Source organism: Bombus vosnesenskii, unplaced genomic scaffold (assembly GCF_011952255.1).
Source record: "Bombus vosnesenskii isolate JDL3184/JDL3185 unplaced genomic scaffold, Bvos_JDL3184-5_v1.1 scf7180000016279, whole genome shotgun sequence".
In the NCBI taxonomy this organism is placed as follows: domain Eukaryota; kingdom Metazoa; phylum Arthropoda; class Insecta; order Hymenoptera; family Apidae; genus Bombus; species Bombus vosnesenskii.
Window position 1 is genome coordinate 335450 of NW_022884348.1, and position 18236 is coordinate 353685.

At 56.0% G+C, this 18236-nt stretch overlaps 1 protein-coding gene across 4 annotated transcripts; it reads right to left on the reverse strand.

Moving 5' to 3' along the window:
• Positions 1–1377: 1377 nt before the first annotated feature.
• LOC117242868 (growth factor receptor-bound protein 14-like) lies at positions 1378–18215 on the reverse strand. 4 transcript variants are annotated; one of them, XM_033509868.1, is made up of 12 exons: positions 18017–18215; positions 16178–16613; positions 15288–15478; positions 15016–15175; positions 14812–14942; positions 14333–14419; positions 14098–14232; positions 5807–6040; positions 5354–5455; positions 2724–2992; positions 2549–2642; positions 1378–2483 (listed from the first exon to the last, which is right to left on the reverse strand). In XM_033509868.1, exons 2-12 carry the CDS (start codon positions 16569–16571, stop codon positions 2151–2153), a joined length of 2130 nt encoding a protein of 709 aa, XP_033365759.1. In that variant the 5' UTR covers positions 16572–16613; positions 18017–18215; the 3' UTR covers positions 1378–2150. The 4 variants fall into 4 exon arrangements, with proteins under 4 accessions (XP_033365759.1, XP_033365758.1, XP_033365761.1 ...); XM_033509867.1 differs by lacking the exon at positions 18017–18215 and adding an exon at positions 16793–17176; XM_033509870.1 differs by lacking the exons at positions 5807–6040; positions 18017–18215 and adding an exon at positions 16793–17175.
• Positions 18216–18236: the final 21 nt, after the last annotated feature.

Genomic DNA, 18236 nt, shown 5'->3' on the forward strand with positions numbered 1-18236 from the left:
GCGAGGGAAAACGCAGCGAAGCTATGGCCGCGAGAGGTGACGCGATGCGAGCAAAACGAGCGAAACGCGAATACGTGACTCATCGCACGCGGTGGTATCGTGCGCGCGGAGAACGAACGACGACGACGACGACGACGACGACGACGACGACGTCCAATTGGTTCGAAAGGATCGCCGCGTCGCGATTCGACCTCGTCGAGTTTCGATCCGGACGACGGCCAAAACCTTCGATCGCCACGCTCTGGAAATTCCGACGCGTCACTTTGCCGAGTCTCGCCGCTGCGCTCCTTCCGTGCCCGTATGCCAACCGAACGGAACTCGTGGATCGTCGCGCGACTTTGGAACTATGGCGTATCGAAGAACGCCGGACGCGACGGACGAAGACAAAAAGAGAGAGAGAGAGAGAGAGAGAGAGAGAGGCAGGCAAGAAAGAAAGGAGGAGCGAGGAGGGAGAGAGAACCGGTCGGTCGTACCTGGTACCGCAACACGGGTAAACGGGCGCTCGTCGTTGAGCGTCTAGCGAAAAAGCGGAATCCGCGCGATGGAAACGCAAAATTCCGTATCTCGCGACAGAACGACGAAGGATCGCGGTTGGCAAACTAGCAGAACCGTACGAACGCCGATCGACGAGCACGTCACCGAACCGGTTTCGAGAACGGCGTATCGCGTACAGCGGGTATATCGCGCGCGTTGTAAGTTTACCCGACGACTCGCGAGTTCGTCCGAACGACGAACGCGCCGTTCCGACTAGTCGTGTTCCTTGTCCGGAGAGAACGGCTGTTCCATCTTCGGGGTCTAATCGTCCTACGACGAATCGCGCGCGACGCGACACCCCAGAGTCGGTCGATCGGTGGACGCGCGTTCGCCGTAACAGGTTGCCGTTACTCGGCTGCGACTTACTCGTTGCCGATGCGTGGAATCCGTCGGTCCGAGAAGGGATCGATTCGCATCTCGTCGATCGCGAGGAACGAAAGCACCACCGAGAGGAACGCGAGGATGACGTAAGAGGAGAAAAAACGAAGAAGAAAGAAAGGAGACGCGGAAAAGCGAGCGTCGAAGATCGGACCGCGTCGCGTCGACTGGCCGCGGTAAACTGAGGATCGCCGAGCCGACTACGACTCGCACCTGAATTCCACCTCTCCGCCGGTACGTTCCATCGATCCCCCTTCTCCTCTCCTCTCGTAGACCGAACGCGACGACGATGCTCCTCCTTCGTTCGCGACCGTTACCTGCCGGAATACCTTTTCTCAGGCGTCGTTGCCGCGCGTCGCTTACCTGTTGCGACGGCCCTCGCGCCGTCCAGACACGATGGGTCGTCTACGCCGAGGCGTTCGCCGCGAAAACTTGGAAGGATCAGAGAGAAATAAGCCAACCGTGTTCCGTTCTTGATTAACATTTATTGTTCTCCGACCGAACGTCGAGATCTCGCGGAACGCGACTCGATCGTCCGTTCTACTACCGTTCGTACAAAATATATATTTTTATCGTATTTTTGCATCGATAACGATCGTCTTAATATTAACGCGATTTTGCGTACCGAGCGCCGCGACTCTGGCGGCGGCTATTTTCTTCACCGCCGCTCCGTCGTCGCGTCGCTGGCTACGCGCGTTCGCTCTCCGTTACTCGTCGACGACGAGAGCTCGCGCGCGTCGACGAATCGATCCGTGACAACCGTCGAGGCGCCGGCTCGAAACATCGGGATTGATCAACCGCTATCAAAGCCGATTTTCGAAAAGCCGGCTGCCCTCGACGAACGAATCGATCGGTCGACGAGCGACGAATCGCGTCGCGCCGAGAATCGCGGAGAAGCGCGACGCCGCGACGCTCTCGGTCGTCCTTGGCCGAATGCTGGCGGCCGGTTAGCCCGAGCCGCGTCTCCCCTTCGTCCGTTGCTCGTTCCTCTTTCTCGTATCTTCGAACGCTCTGTCTTTCCGCCCATCGGACGGCTATCGACGCGATTCGCGCTACGGATTCCACTTGCTGTAGCTGCAGAGGCACAAACTCCAGCAACCCGAGCGCGCGGATCGAACGTTCGCGTCGCCGGAGCGATACTCGTTCGCGATTCCGTTTGGTCGAGAGGCGTGATCCAGCGAACAGCGGGTGGCGACCAAACGCTCGTCGACGCTGACGGGCCGCTGGAATTCCTATCCTCAGATGCTCTTGTAGCTGACGGTGTACGACGAGGCGGCGGCCGCCGCGGTGCCTTCGGCCATCGTGCCGTCGGTCGCGGCACCGAGTCGCCGTCGATCGAGCTCGGTCGGCGACGGCGGCGAACCACCGCCTCCGTCCTCCGTCTGCGTCAACGCCATCGGAACCGGAAGCGGCAGCACTTCCGGCACGCCGTTCTGCACGTAGTGGGTCAATCGCGTGGGCAAGCAGCCCGCGTTCAACTGATAAAATTCGATCAGCTGCAGCAAGTCGTAGAACCGGGTTACGCCTTTGTCCAGGGTGTATAGCCAGCAGTTGCATCGCTCGTCGAAAACCTGCAAACCGGCGGAGACGTGAGCTACGTCCGAAATCGCGAAACATTCGCGACGGCTCTACTCACGGGTTGAATTTGAGCGTGAAACACCTTCTCGCTGTATTTGTAGGTGAGCACGTAAGCGCCCAAATTGCTCTTGCTCTCCCGTACCAGGAACACGCTGAAAGAACGCGCGAGACGATGAGACACGGTTTTCGCGCCGCTTGCAAACGAACGACTCGGAAGCGGCGTCTCGACTTACCCGTCGACCGAACCCTGGTCTCGAACGATCGCCGCGGCGATATCTCTCTTCAGTCCTCTGTGAAACCACGGTTGCAAAACGTGGATACCGTCGTCGAGTCCGTGCAGTCTAACCACCGTGCAGCCAGGCGGCGGTCTCGAGAACGGCCTCCAGGTTCGTCGCCAGTTCATACCCTCGCTTTCCGCGATGTTCTTCGCTTCCTTCGGGTCGTCCACGATTCTTCCGACGCTGCCGGTAAAATCCATGGCCACGCGAGATCGCACCGATTCCTGCGAACGCGACACACTTCGTCTTACGACTTTGGACCGTTCGATCGAAACCGGAACGAGACAGCGAGCGATCCCTCTCGTATCGTCGCCTTCTCGTCGCCCTCTCTCGTTACCCTCTCTCGTCGCCCTCTCTCGTCGCCCTCTCTCGTCGCCCTCTCTCGTCGCCCTCTCTCGTCGCCCTCTCTCGTCGTGCAGCGAAAGGGAACGAGCGCGTAAACGCGTGACGGGGTGATCACCGATCAGGAAAAGTCGGAGAACGAGCGGAGCATGCAGAGATCGAGACGCGCGGGAAAAGATCGCGTCCACGCTCGCGAACAACAACGGTTCGAAGAACGACTTAAAAAGCGGAGAGAGAAATCGCAAGACGAAGAGGGGATGATAACCCCTGACGCCTGTTGCTAGGCGAGCATCGAGCGGTGGCGGCATGGGACGAGACGAGACGATAGGGGCGACCAGACCGGACGTCGAGCGACGCGTCGATTTCGTTCGAAATCGGAATATCAGGTTTCCACTCGGTCTCGTTTCTCGCTCGAGGGGACGATGCCGGCACGTTCGAGCGATCGAGCAACGCGCGATTCCACCGATTTCCCGCCGATTCGCGAGACTCGGCTTTCGATCGGATTCGAGTAGCCGAGAGAGACGACGAGCGACTTGGAACGGTGGAAGCATCGCGGCGCGTTGTTTACCGCCTCGAAACGACGATATCCCTACCCCTATGATCTACGCGGAATACAACGATACAAAATGGGAATAACAGCTTGTCCGCTCGATCGTAACGGAAAAGGAAAAGCCCTTGACACGAAGAAAAGTTGTGCGCGCCGTTCGATTCTTTCGGCTACTCGACTCGGTCTTTCCGAGTGCTCCGACAACGGCTCTCTCCGTTCCTTCCCGTTGCGCCGTCGTCCTCCTATTGCGCGCGACTATTCGCCGCGTTCCCCCAAGGTACGTCCTCGTCGATACTCGACGATGTTCGTCACGGGGGGACGACGCGAGAGGCGGTACCGGCTTATGTAACGACGCCGCACCTGCGCCCAATGCCGTTACGATATTTCCTCCGAACGGAAATACACGAGAGTCGAATGTAGGTCAACCGTGCGTTTTCGTCGACGGACACGCAACGCGAACGACGACGACGACGACGACGACGAAACGAACAGCGCGACGATTCCTTCGGCAAAGGAAGACGCGATCTTACGAAACGGGACACCGCCGTTCGATTTCGTAATCGGCGACGACGTTGGCGAGATCGCCTCTTTTTTCCAGCTGCGATAAGCGAAAGAGCTGCTGCTGCTGCTGCTGCTGCTGCTACTACGTACTTCCACCATGGCCGTGTCGAGAGGAGAGCGGACAAGAGGCGAAACAACGATTCGCTAAACACGAGAGAAACGAATCGCGTAGGATTGGCCGAGTTGAGCGGACGCGCGAAAACGAGAACGGGATCGGTCGCGAGTAATCCCCGTGGCGAGAGGGTCGTCCAGCAGACTAGCTGGAAACCGGGTGACACGGCGCGACGATGCCTTGGCGGCGGCAGTCGGAGGCGGCGGCGGTCGGTCGACAGGGGAAAGCAGTGGAGAGGGATGATGCGCGCGAGCGTGTCTCGGTCGGTTCGGTGGGGAGGCGGAACGAATCGAGAACGTCGAGATCCCGAGAAGAAGAGGCGCAGCGACAGCAGCAACGGCCAACTTCCGGATTTACTCGGCACCGGCGAACGATCGATCAACGTCAGGCAGTCGATACGGCTGTCGCGGTGAATCTCGCGATACGCGACACGGAGACGACGACTGGTCGTCGAACGTTGGCGGTATCGATTGGCGCGACGCGTGACGCGTGCACGGCACGGCACGACCATCGGTCGACGAGCGAAAGACGCTGCACGCGATACTCGACGTAGCCGGGTCCGTGGTCGAGGAGACGCACGGCGACGTACCCGTTCTCGCTCGCGTCTACCTCCTAGATGATCGATAGTCGCCGCGTAGCAACAACTAACCGCCTCGGGCTTTTTGCTCGATTTTCGAAACTCTGTTTCGACGCGACCCGGCTCTCGCGGCCACTCTGCCGCCTCCCACCCCTTCTCTCCTCTCCTCTCCTCTCCTCTCCTCTCTTCTCCGCGCTGCTCTTCGCTGGTCCCATCGCGCCCCGCTCCGCTCCTACTCGTCACGCCTCGCCGCCACCTCTTTACCCCGCCCGCTCTTTTCGCTGCATTTTTTCCCCCTGGTCGAAGATGGAATCGCGGATCGCGAGCCGCGACTAACCGCGCGTCGAGATGCAACCTCGATCCGAGATGATTCGCCGGCCGTTTTTTGCGGACGCGCGCGCGCGCGATCGGCGAAAGCCTGCGGCCAGCGAAAAACTTCGACTCACATTGGATACGTTGTAGTTGACGTATCGATCCTTTGGGCCGTCGGTTTGCTCGCACTGTTTGTTCTTAAATGCTCTGTAGTTTTCCCTGAGTTGCTTGCCGTACTGTAACGAAACGAAACAAAAACGGATTAATGCCAGCCAGATTTGTTTCGATGATGCGCGCGGCTCGCTCGTCACCGTGGCGAAGGAAAACGGCCGCGAGATTATCCGCGAAAGGAAACACCTCGGCATCGACCAACGGTAACCGCGGCGGCCGATGCAAACGGACGTTAACGCGCCCGCAAACGACCGGGTTTTCTCGACGGTGACAAGCGTGCGAAGAGGCAAAGGGATTTCCGCGCGAAGCAACTGGGGCGAAGAAGAGGAAGAGGAGCAGAAGGTGGCGAATCGGACGGACGAGAAAGAAAAACGGGGAAGAAAGATAGGAAAGACGACGAAAGAACGTTCGATTACCTTGGCGAGCCTCATGGCCGTTAGCCAGCAGGCGCGGGATTTTTCACTGTGAAAAGCGATGACCTTGAGCCCGGTTTCTCCACGCTCTGCGATGGTTTTGGATTTGGGGGCGGTGTTGGTCGACCTGAGACAGATGCCCCAGGGGAAGGGCGCTCTGTATCTCTTCCTGGCGTTCGTGATCTTGTACACCGCGTAATCCGACAAGCGGGCGAACGGAAACGCTCGTTCGCTTTTCTGAAATCGAAATCGAAATCGTTTCGTCATCGTTCTCGTGTCATCGTCGCTGCGACATCGATCGCTCTCGTTTTCGGCGCGGCGAACGCGTCCAATCTCGACCGATCGATCCTCCGTTCGATCGCCGGTTCGCTCGTAATTTACGCTCGTCCGAGAGACGAAGGCGAATGCGTTTTGCCGATTCGAGGGGAAGAACGACGATGATCGAAAGGCATCGGACGGCAAAGACGCGGCCGGGATCGAATCGAAACCGGTTTGCTGGAAAGGGTAACGCCAGAAGCGCGCCGGCACTCGCGATTACAGAGATAGAGAGACGACGAGCGACAAGATTCGCGTTTCGTGCGGATAACGTTCCGTTGGGTCCCTGTTGGTCACGCGCGCCAACGTGCAACCGTCGCATCGTGTCGCGCGAAAAGGAAAAAGATACGAGCTCGTGCGAACCGACGAACGGTGGCAACTGGAAGTTACGGCCGACGATCCGTCAAGTTTCAGTTTTTAGATACTCGGATCGCGAAAGACCGAACACGCGTCACGGACGAAGATGGGAAAGAGAGAGTTCTACGGATAATACGAACGAACGACTGTGAATCGGGTGTATGTGGGCCACGCCGCCGTATTACGATTACGATAATAACGCGAGAACGTGTAACGGTAGAAGTTCGTGAAAGGAGAAACAACGGCGAGACGGAGTAGCGAAACGCGGCACCGAGAAGAGAAAACCGTGAGTAACGCGTGGACGGCTAGCCGAGTAATCGGAAACCGATTAACCGAAGCCGAGTTAATTTTCCAATTTTTCCAGACTCTCGCGTGTCTTTCGTTGCCGTTATCCGCGTCGTCCTTCTCCATAGTATATTTCGAGCAAGATCCGATCGACGCGAGACAGCGAATTCGAAGAAAAAAAAGATCGCGGGATACTCGAACGTAATCGCTGGAATCGAGTTTTGCGAAACGTGCGTTGTGAAATAAACGCGCGATCGGTCGCTCGTTGCCACTTTTGACGCTCGAAGGATGGCTCGCGAGGACGATCGAACGCCAGACCACTTAATTTCGATTAGGTAAACAAGTATCGCGGTGCGATAGGTGCGACGTTACCCTATTCGCCGCGATTCGCGCGAAGCTTGCGTTTCAACGGACTAAAGGAATTTGCAAAAATCGCTTGTCCGAATCTTACCGGCTATGGTGGCAACGACGATTACGACGACGAATGCGGAGACGATATACCGACCGGCGCCACTGCCGATGCCAATATCGATTTCGAAATCGACGATCGTCGATGGAGACGCCGAATCGGAGAATGGAAAAACAGACGAACAGACGCGTAGGTAGAGAGAAAATTGAACGAGGCGATCTCCGTGAAAAGCGAATCGTAACGACCGAATAACGAACGCGGTGAGTCTCGGATCGCGCTATTGTCAGTTCGCTAATACGAAGCTCTGCGTCGTGTTTCGAAACGAGGGGATTTCGGCACCGGCTCTGTTCCGATCGGTCGTTAACGGGGTCCGCCGTAAATTATCATCGGAACCTACCCTCCGCTCGATACTTTCTCCTACGTATATATGTACGCTCGCTTCTGCTCTTTTTCCCCTAACGACAGCTACGAACCAAACTGCGACGATATCCGATTCGATTCGTCGTTCGTACGCAAATCCCGACGGACTTGGAACGGTTTATCGTTGGAATTCGAGATTCTCGATAAATCGCGTGTTCTCGAATCGAGCGTGAATGCGGTTCGTTTTCTAGCGGTTCGCTATCCAAACTACTAGCGAACGGTCGCAGTTGGTTGTTCTATGGAGCACGGTCCGTATCGAGTTATCGCCGATCGACCGACAACGAGCAAGTACGAGCGTACACTCGCCGAAAATTTCGTTTTCGCACGACCGCCTGGTCGCGTATCGTTTTCACTTACCACCCGAGCAACGTCGAGCCACGGCAATTCGGCTTTCACGCTCGAAATCTTCGCGTAAATCCAAATGCCAAGGGAAGTGGATTTCCGATCCGGCCGGTGGAAATCGACGATTTCGACGGTGAACTGGCGATACGTGTGTGTCGCGCGAACCAGCTATCCGTTACGCGATACCACCGTGTCCTTTCCGCTCGGAAATACCGACCTATCGTACCGATCGGATTTCATAGCGCTTCGCTTACAGTCGTTTCTCCTTCTTTTTCTTCTTCCCTTCTTCCTTCCTTCCTTCCTTCTTCTCTTCCGTTCCTTTCCTTTCTTCGTCCTCTCTAGCCGTACTTTTTCCTCCGCTATCCTTTCTTTTAAAACACAAGATTCGTTCTTTTCCCTCGGATCGCAACCGCGAGAGTCGCTCGTCGTCACGACCGAGGAGACGAGCACGGAACCAAAATCACGCTCTCGTTCCACAAAATTCGTATCCTTGCCAACGATTTCTCTCGCGTCTTCTCCTCCGACTACGCGACAACGACGCGAACGAGGAGGCCTGCGAGAAAAGCGAGAAGCGGAAAATCAGATGGATGGACAGAGACCGGGTAGCCGACGGGCAAAATAAAGAAAGAGCGAGAGAGAGAAAGAGAGAGAGAGGGGGAGTGGGGGAGGACAGGGAGAGAGAGAGAGAGAGAGAGAGAATGAGAGACAAGAGGGATGTAGGATGGGTAGGTGGGTGTAAGAACTGGACGGGGAGGAACGAGCGATGGAGGGGTGGCACACTGAGACCGAAGCGACTACCGGTAACGAGCAGACTGCGCGACGACGCTAATCGCGTTCTTTCGTTCTCTCTTGTATCTCTCGGAACGACGAACGATCGTCGTTCTGATCGACCGATGCGGTAACGAGATGGCCGATCGCGCGATTCAGGCAACGACGGTAACGCTGATCGTGTCGAAGAGGTAATAGACACGCGCGCACGTTTACCCTTCGACAGTGTCGAAACGGCGACTGACGACTGACGGAAAGGTTTGTCGCTTGCCGGTAGCCGCCTCGTGCACGGAGACGAACAAAGATCCGAAGACTGCCGAACGATTCGACGAACGCGACCGAACCGACCAGTCAGCTGGTTTCCCGGTGGTCGCGGCAGACTGCATCGGACGTGCGCTGCTGCGCTACCTCGCCTCTTTCGTTCCCTCGCGTTTCGATTACGGTCGTTCACGAACTCTCCCGAATCAGCTGGCTGCTGCCCACCCCCGTCTTCTTCGACCCCGATCTTGTGTTCCAACGAATAAGCAGTTCTCTCTCTCTCTCTCTCTCTCTCTGTCTCTGTCTCTCTCTCTCTGTCTCTCTCTCTCTCTCTTTCTCTGCTCCCTCCCTCCCCTGCCCCGCCGATTTGCCTACGCAGCCGACCGTTTGGATGCTCGCCTTTACACGTTCGACGACGTGTTACGTGTTTAAAATCTCGCGATCGTTCGCGATCGAGCGAACTTCGAATCGGCAACTTATGGCATCGCCGCAAACTCTCGAAAACGCGACGGTTTCTGGAGGACGCGATTTCGCAGCTTCGCGAAGCCTTACGGACGCGAACCGTCGAATGGTAAGGGCGTCGAGGAGGGGAAGCAGGAAGCAGACACGAGTGTCGACCGTGGAAAATAAATCATAGCGTGCAAAATGACAGAGTCCGAACCTTCTTCCGTCCTCGAACCGAATCAACGAACGTATACGTAGCACGCGTATACGGACAAGGAAATCAAAAGTATGCCTAATCGTTCAATACTTCTTTCGAAACTTCGTAATCGACCACCGCTTTCGATTCGTCGAAGAAGAAAGGACTTTGAAAAAGAGAAACGATCTCTTTCCTTCGCGAGTTATGATTTTCCTCCTGTAGTATCGCGATCGTGGGCGATTCGTACGAAAGAAGCGAAGCGTTTCGAACTTTGGCAAAGACGGAATCGTTGCGGTAGATCGGCAAACTGAACTGGAAAATTAACGTTTCGTTCGCGAGAATGCCGGCGGTTGCGAGAAACTTTCAGCGAATCGATCGATCGACGGTTGACGAAACGGCTATGTGGCAACCGCGTGTCATCGTTCGGCCCGTTCGTTCCTTCTCGTTCGCATCTTTTCGCATTCGTCGATGACGATCGGTAATCGATTTTCGTTGCGGCTGTCGAGCTTGTCGAAAAGATCCGCTTTCAAACGAAGGCCAGTAAAAGGAAATAGGGACGAGAGAAGGAAGGAGGAAGAAGCAAGGGTCGCGTATTTCGACCGATGACACTAAAAACGACGGTTACGCGGTTGGAAAATCCACACCTTTCGGCCGCGTGCCAGAAGACGACGCTCGTTTTACCTCGAGTACACCTTAACCCAGAAAATTCGTTGAAACATCCGAGTCTCGCGAACAGCAACGAGATCGATGACGTTCGTTTTCGAATTCGCGATCGAATTCGTTGCCGTCGAAGGCGTAATCGGCGCGACCTTACGCCGAATTCGACGAAACGGCCGCCAATACACATCCCGTTGCGGGCACGATCGTTTCGGTCTCGCATCGTAGACGAGAAAGGAGGAATCGAGCGTGACGCGAATCGCTTTGGGTTAATCCGAACGTACACCGTTTCGTTTTTGCATGGAACGGTGTAATCTTCGGTTCTACCAGTTCTGACAAACTGATCTTCGACGCGACAAAAAGTGGCGAATTCCTTGCAATCGCGTTCCAATATGTTTGGCGCTTAAGATTTCGTCGCGAAGTTGCTGAAAACGGATTTGAAACGCGCGTGAACGACGCGTAACAACGGACGAGGGCGCGTTGCGTTTACCGGATAGCCGAGCGGCGGCAACAGCCACGGCGCAAAGAATCGACCTCGCGCGTTCGAAACGGATCAGCGTTCGTTATGTCGCTCGACGACCGATGGTTCGGAAATCAGACGTTCCGTTCCAATTTCGGGTAGCTGATCGGGACATTTACAAGTTCTCAAGTTCCGTTTGTTTACATTTCATTCGTTACCTTCGTCGTTAACGTTGATCGTCGATCGTAATCGTTGGCGTTGCTTCTATATCCTTTTGCAACGAACATTAAGAAAATTAAAGATTTCGAACGATCGTCGTTACAATTACACGCGGTTATTTCGTGCTCTGTATCGTCGAATTCTGATACCTTGGACACTTTCGAAGCTTTTCGCAGCGCCTGCAACAACTTTGCGGATTGTTTACAAACTTTGTTTCTCTCTCTCTCTCTCTCTCTCTTTTTCTTTTTACAAGCAACATTTGCGAAGAAACGTCGCGCGCTAAACGCATACGATAAAGTCTAGAGTATATAGGCTCGAGGGACATGCACTTTCGATCGAACTGGCATCGTTCTCTCGCAAATATCGTCGCCTTTGGAATCGACTGGTTTGTTGCCTGGCGACAGCGGCAGGGTAGAGTTTGCAACGGAGGATCGAGCGACGATCGCGTGTCGGACGACGAAGAGAAGGATGGAAACGAAAAACCACGAACCACTCTCGTGGTGCGTTACGCATCGCGAACGCGAACAATGACGTGGATGCAACGGACATCGTAATATCGCGCGCGCATTGCGAAAACGTATTGTGTTTGGGCAACACCCTGAACGAGGAAACGGTGTAGCAAGTACGACGTGCCGGACGGCGAGGAAGAGGAAGAGAAGGAGGAGGAGGGAGGGAGAGAGGCGGACACGGACGAAAGGAGAAGAGCGTAGCGCGAACAACTTGGAATTAGAAACGCGCGCTGGCAATTTTTCCAACGCCAACCCATCTCGCGCGAAAGAGACTCGAACGACGTTCGCGGTCCGCCGTCGCGGCCCATCGGGGGATCGAAACTCGCGATTCCGGAACCGCGAACGATTTGCGCTCGGATCCGATCTCCGACTGGGGCGATGGACGCATCGACCGCGTCGGACAGACACCGAAGAGGATGAAAACGTGTTTTCCTGTGTCCGATCCGGAAGGAAGACGTCGCGCGATTCGCCTCGATCTCGAAATCGTCGTTCGTTTCGCTTGGGAATTTCCGCGACGCGAACGACCGAACGGATCGATCGGCGGGAAGAACTAGAATCGCGGAGATCGGAGAGAAACGGAAGAAAGCGGAGTGAGATGTAGCAGGCGGTGGATCGAGCCGAAGCGGAAAAAAGCCGGCAAAGGACGAGGCCGGCCAACACCGAGGCCGACAAAAGAGAAAGGAGGGAAACGCGTGGAAAATAAGAAAAGAACCGAGAAGCGTGGAGGAAACGCGCGGAGAGGAGGCGGAGAGGAGAGGAAAGCGTAGAGCGGCGTAGAAGAGAAAGGAGAGTGGAGGAGGTGGAAGGTGGTGGAAGAGGAAGCAACAGAAGGCAGGTCGACGACCCAGGGAGCAGCGTTCATAGCAGAATAGCTCTTTTGCCAGGGCGAATGTGTGTCAGCCCCGACCGATTCGCCGCCGTGCCACGGCGAACTCGACGAACGGTTTCGAATCAGCGACGCGCGGTTCGAACCGTGTCGTACCGTCTCTCGCGACCCGTCGTCTCGTCTCTGTGCTCGTTTCTCTGGCTAGCGTCGGCCACGTATTCCAGGCGTCCGAAACGACGCGAAAACCGAAGAGATAGCAGAGAACGGGAAAAGGAGGAGGATCGCGGTGGTGAGAGTAGAGAGACGACGATTCGACGTTCGTAGTCGGTGAAAGCAACTAGGAAAGCGGAAAGCTTCTTAGAAAGGCGTACGTACTTACGTACGTACGCCGCGAGCCATCGTTTCGCGTTGACTGCGCGTATCGCGTCGCGTCGGACGCGTTTAAAGCGACGAATTTCGCTCCGCGTGGGACGGAGGCGGTGTCGTAGCTTTCGGGAACCGATGTCTCTGCTCGCGAGGATTTGGACGCTGAACGCGTAGTTCGGAGGCCGATGTCAGTCGAGACGAAAGACGGAGTGACGCGCGCATCGATCGTACACCTCTGTCGATGCCGTATAGACACGGCTGCGAACGAAGGCGCGCCAACGCTCGAGCATCGAGCGTCGTAAGATCGACGTCCTCGACGGCCCGGCAAGCTACTCGCGAAGCGCCGATGAGACAGCCGTGATCGGCATAGCGATGATAGACGTAGCAGCAGTTGCGTTTTAGAGTAAACTTTCTATTCGCTGAAATCCACTCGCGTGGAATTTCTTCGTGCGAGTCGTCGCCCGGTGCACGTTCCCGCCTATCGCGCTTAACGTCGGTTTAACGTACGCGCGTCAACGCGTTGCGACGCCGAGGCGACGTATCGAACACCGCGGAAACGAGACGCGGTACGCGCGAGGCGAATCGTTCCGTCTGTCGATTCAACGGCCCCTCGACGTTTCCCCTTGACCTTCTTTCTCTTGACACTCTCTTCTCGCAGTCCCTTTCGATGCGATCGCCACGGTCGTTGATCCGCGACTCTGGCGAGCGACGATCCGGCGAGAGTCGCGGAAAGAGAAAATCTAATTAAAACGAGTGGCGAGAAACGATCGACGAAATACGTAAACGCGCGTACGTTATCCCCGTGGGAGAGACAGAAGCGACGTTTCACTCTACGTTCTCTACGTACGATCCACGTACGCGTCTGTCTTTGCGCCGTTCTCAATGGGAAAAGCAACGAAGGAGCGGTAAAATCGATTTCGGGGTCGATCTCTTTCGTCTCGTTTAAAGAGCACGTCTCCGCATATTTCGTCGCGCCGATACCGTCCGCTACGACGGATAAGCTACGCCATATACGAAACACCCTTACGTTATCGGCGGCAAGAACGTCCGTCGGAACGGAATCGCGACGTATCCGTGCCGTATCGCCAGGGATAGTATAAACGGTGGTTCGCGCGAACGTTGTCGCTGTCAGCTGTTCGCGCGGTAAACCGGCGAAACGGGTTTTCGGTGACTCGCGCCGGTTCCAGCCGTTTCCAGTTATTCCGTCGCTGCTGTCGCGCGTGTCCGTCGACGTTTCAACGGTGTCCGGTGGCGGTTACTCGATACGGAGCGAACGGCGTAACCGCGTGGCGGTCGCACGTGTACCACGCGTTCGCCGCGCATCGATCGCGCGTCGCGAATCCAACGTTCCGATAACGTAAGAGTACAGCTAGACGCGAGAAAGTAACGGCGTAGCAAGAAGAAACGTTTCGTTCTGGACGAAGGACGCGCGAAGAACGCGTTTCGCCTTTCGGCGGACTTACCTTTTTCGCGTGGTAGAGCTCTCGATCTCGAAGAAGCAAACAGATCTTCCTCCAAATGTTCAAGCGTCCGTTCTGTATCCACGCTAAACCGAATACCTCTGGACATTCCGCTATCTCCTCGTTCTCCAGATAGTCCTGAAACGTCGCGAGGGAATCGCTGATCAAAGAATTACGAGGGAACTGCGTGCGCGCGACAAAGTGCGTCGACTCGAAGGTCGATCGAATTTCCACTCACTCGTAACGCCGCTTCCGTTTCGTCCAAGGCGTGCCAGTCCTCGGCGAAAACGGTGGGAACGTCGATCATCTCGGTGGAAAGGAAGAGCTGCAACGCGACACTGGTTTACGTCGCCGTTCGTATTTTGCCAACGAGTACGCGAATCGCGAGCACGTGGCGCGAGCAAAAGCACCCGTCTAAGCGTTTTGCGTTTCCGCCGAGGGATAAGAACGGCTCTCGGAGGCAGCGACGCGACCGCTGTCGGTAATTGTCGGTAACGGTAGGCCGAAAGCCGTCGAGCGACTACCGGTCGAGTTATCGATGAAATTGCCGCGACAGCGAACGGGCGAGACAGAACGCGCGAGGAAGCGCGCGAACTTTGCAGTTTCGTAACGCATCGCGCGATTCTACGAAAGCCAGTCGTCGTTCGTCGTTTGCGCGTCGATCGATCGATTAACGCGAACCGGCGTTAAAAACCGACGAAATATTTTCATACTGACCTCCGGATCGTGGAAGAACTCGTACTTGAGGCAATCTTGGCGAAAGATAAATTTCCGTGCGCGCTCCGCGGAAAACGTTTTCGTCTCCCTGTGCACGGCCAAAATGTCCTCGTGGTCCTCCAACGCGCGCTCTGCAACGGTTTCGTAACTCGTGAAAGTCGTTACGACGGTTCCAAGGAGAAACGGTGAACGACGGATACTGACCTATTCCTAGCTCCGGCCATGTCTCCACGATCGACCAGTCGACACCCACCGTGCTTCTTTTCGCTTTCAGAAGTTTGCACAAGTCGATGGCGCGAAGATCGTGCTCGACGATCACGTCGTAGCAAGCGTCGTCGTCGCAGTAAAAACGCAATTCCTCCGTCTACGCGTTACCGGCGAAGAGGGTGCCAGGGGTGGAAAGAAAAAACGTCGTCAGTGGTGGGTTTTTCGACGCCGCTTTCGTCGTTCGATCGGTACGCGACGCGTCCATTTACCTGTTCCTCGTCGTCCTCGCTTTCGTCCGGTCGCGCGAATCTTTTTGGCCTTCGATTTCCGTTGATCGATCGGTAGGCGATCTCGAGCAGATTCCTCCTGGGACTGAGTCGTTGATACCTGCTGCACGTGGATGGACCGAGGAACTGCGTGTTGTCGGCGTCCAGACAGGAACACATCCTCGGCAGCCAACCTGTTGCGAACGCGTACGAAAGAAACGTGTCGTGAATTAAACGAACGACGAATTTCTATCCTTTCCTGGACGCGAACGAATCGAAAGAATCGAACGGTAGGTGGAAAAAGAAGACGAACGAAGAGGGGAGAAAGCGGTTGCGAATAGTCGTATTTAGAACACGACTGGTCGAAACTTTAATCGTGCCGCTGCTATTCGCCGAGAGTCGACGAACCTTCGCGGAGGAAGGAAGCGAAAAAAGTTGAACGGGCGATTATACGCGCTACGAGTATTCGAGGAATCGACGATCGGCGGAAAATCCAACGGCGAGGCGTTGCGTACCGGTATTACGCGCTTAGCGCGAATCCGTCGACGAAGATGAAACTGTGGCGCGTCGACCGCGAATACGCGTACGTGGCAGCTTTCGGTTCGGATAGACGCGCGTGCTTGCCAGCGATTAGCGATGCGTAGCTGTCACGACCGTTGCAAGCGCAAGTACGCGTACCAGGGAAAAATCGCTGCAACCGTTACTTACTCGGTCGTACGCGTTTACGCGATTTCACCTGTTTTTCGTTTCTCTGGTCGCGCCGTCGGAGCGTTACGGAGAATCGCGATCGGCAAGAGACGTAATCCGAAACGAAAGAGGTCGGCGATTCGTCGGGGCCGGGGTTAGGTTCGGTTTCGAGGAAATCGGAAATCGGTCGAAATCGTTCAACTTACCGCGAATGTTGGAACATCGTCGACGAACAAGAGAGAACCAAGTGGAGGAGGCATAGCGTTGTCTGTCGCAGACGGAATCGTTACGAGTGACGAGATCCGTGCATCGGTCTAGTAAGGCGACGCTGTAAACGCTTTGCTCGTTGTCCGTCTCGGCGCGCAAACTTTCCGACGAGGCGGTCGCCGTGGTGGTTACGGCCGATTCGAGCGTCGGCGTGCTTCCGGCCGAGGATAGAGCGGCTAGCGGCAAGTCGATGGAAACATCGTGGATTTCGACGGTGGGTTCCATAGCGTCGGCAAGTCGGCGTTTCGGGTCGATGGACGATGGATCATGGTGTGGAAAACGACGATAAAGGGGGCGGCCGATGACGGAATCGTGGTCGCCAGGTTGCAACATCGTATTCGAGAACGCGACGTTTACTATCGCGTCACCGCGAGTCTGAAACAAACGAACGAATCGTAGCGGGTTAGTGGGAGAAGCGGGCTTCGAGCTGGCGTTGTCCTCGTCGTGGTGAAAACGCGGGGCAAGTTTCGCGTTCGATTACCGGGAAATGAAACGGTCGAGATAAGCGCGCGGTCGAAGACGAAGCGGCTCGAGGTCAACATATACATACTTACGTGGCGTTCGTTCCGATTCGCCTTGTGCGTCATTGTTCGGCTCGCGTTACGTCACGATTCCTGATATTCGAAAGAAAGATCGATTCGGTCTCTAGTTGCCGTATGGTCGCACGAACCTCGTACGTAGGATCGTGGCGATCGACGCAACGCGGCGCAGCGCGACCGGCACGGGGCCGACGATCGCTCGGATCCTCGTACTCGCGTGACGAACGCGTGCACGCCGCGAGCCCACCCACGGAGCATTTCGTCCAACGGATCGCACCGCTGTTTCGAAGGTACGGGTACTTGTCCGGCGTTTCACCGACATAAAACTACGTAGCGCGAGAGGTCGGTTGCGATCACGCGATCGTTCTCGCGACCTATCGATCGAAGAAGGAAACACGAGTAGAGCAAACGAGAGAGAGAGAGAGAGAGAGAGAGTTTAACAGCGAAAGCCGCGAGCAAAGGTGCGAGATTCGCGATACGAGATCGAGAAGAGCGCGATCGGTAGAGGATAAACGCATAGGAAAGCGATCGATCGACGTCTATACTCCAGGGATTGTCGATCGGTCGTATATTTTCGTACGGCTGCCGAGACGCAGCAAGGCTAACGAGGGTTAACTCGACTCTCAATTGACAGCGCGTGTCTAAATTGGCAGGTCGATGGTAAGCGCGCGAGCGCGTTCGATCTCGGTTTCGACTCGAAGAGAGACGCGCGTACACCTATGCGGCGCGTTCGAGCGCGAAAACAAAGCGAAGAAAAGGAAGAAAGAGACGAAAGGAGAAGAACGAAGGAGAAGAAAAGGACGACCGTCCGTGGAAATTCCGTCGTCGCGATACGCGATGATGCAAATCGCTCTCTCGTTTTCTCGACTTTGGAGCCTGTCGGTCTCGCGGTCGCGGTTAAGCTCGCGCGCTAGTTACCTTCTCTCTCGGTGACTCCCGAACTCGTGCGAACACGCTTTCGAAGCAGTATATCGTTGCGACGAACGCGTTGCTCCTCTCGAACGAAGGAGGAAGAAACGAGGCGCGAGACGATTCGCGCGTTCGACGTCGGAAGAAAGGAGAGGCGATAAAGAAGGAGACGCGTCGTAAGGCCGATGGAGAAGGAGAGGGGGCGGGTGGGTGCACGACGACGATCGTTTCGAGTGGAAATTGTCGAAATCGCGGTGCGCGCGTGATAAAATCCGCGTTCCGTTGGCCGACGAGAAAAGGAGGCGTTCGCGGGTCGACTTATCGACTTACGTCACACGAAGATACTCGGAGCCAGCCGCGCTTCGACGAACTCGCCTTTTTTCTCTATCGTTATCGCCGTTCCCACGGCTTATCTCGGTAAATCGTTGCTCTGGTCCGCGTCGCAGCGTCGCATCGGCGCTTCTCTCGATCGAACCTCGTTTCGCCTCCGTTTCCGTTTCCGGTTCCGTCTCGTCGCTTCGACACCGGGAACAGCAGCCTCCAGCGCGGA

What these genes read in the sequence shown, in the direction of transcription:
- LOC117242868 (XM_033509867.1), bottom strand. Translation starts at nt 16,825, where the DNA reads ATGACGCACAAGGCGAATCGGAACGAACGCCAC. An exon ending in GCGAGGACGACGAGGAACAG is followed by an intron (nt 15,176 to 15,287) that starts GTAAATGGACGC and finishes GGTAACGCGTAG; the next exon opens with ACGGAGGAATTGCGTTTTTA. An exon ending in CGGCCATGAGGCTCGCCAAG is followed by an intron (nt 5,456 to 5,806) that starts GTAATCGAACGT and finishes GTTTCGTTACAG; the next exon opens with TACGGCAAGCAACTCAGGGA.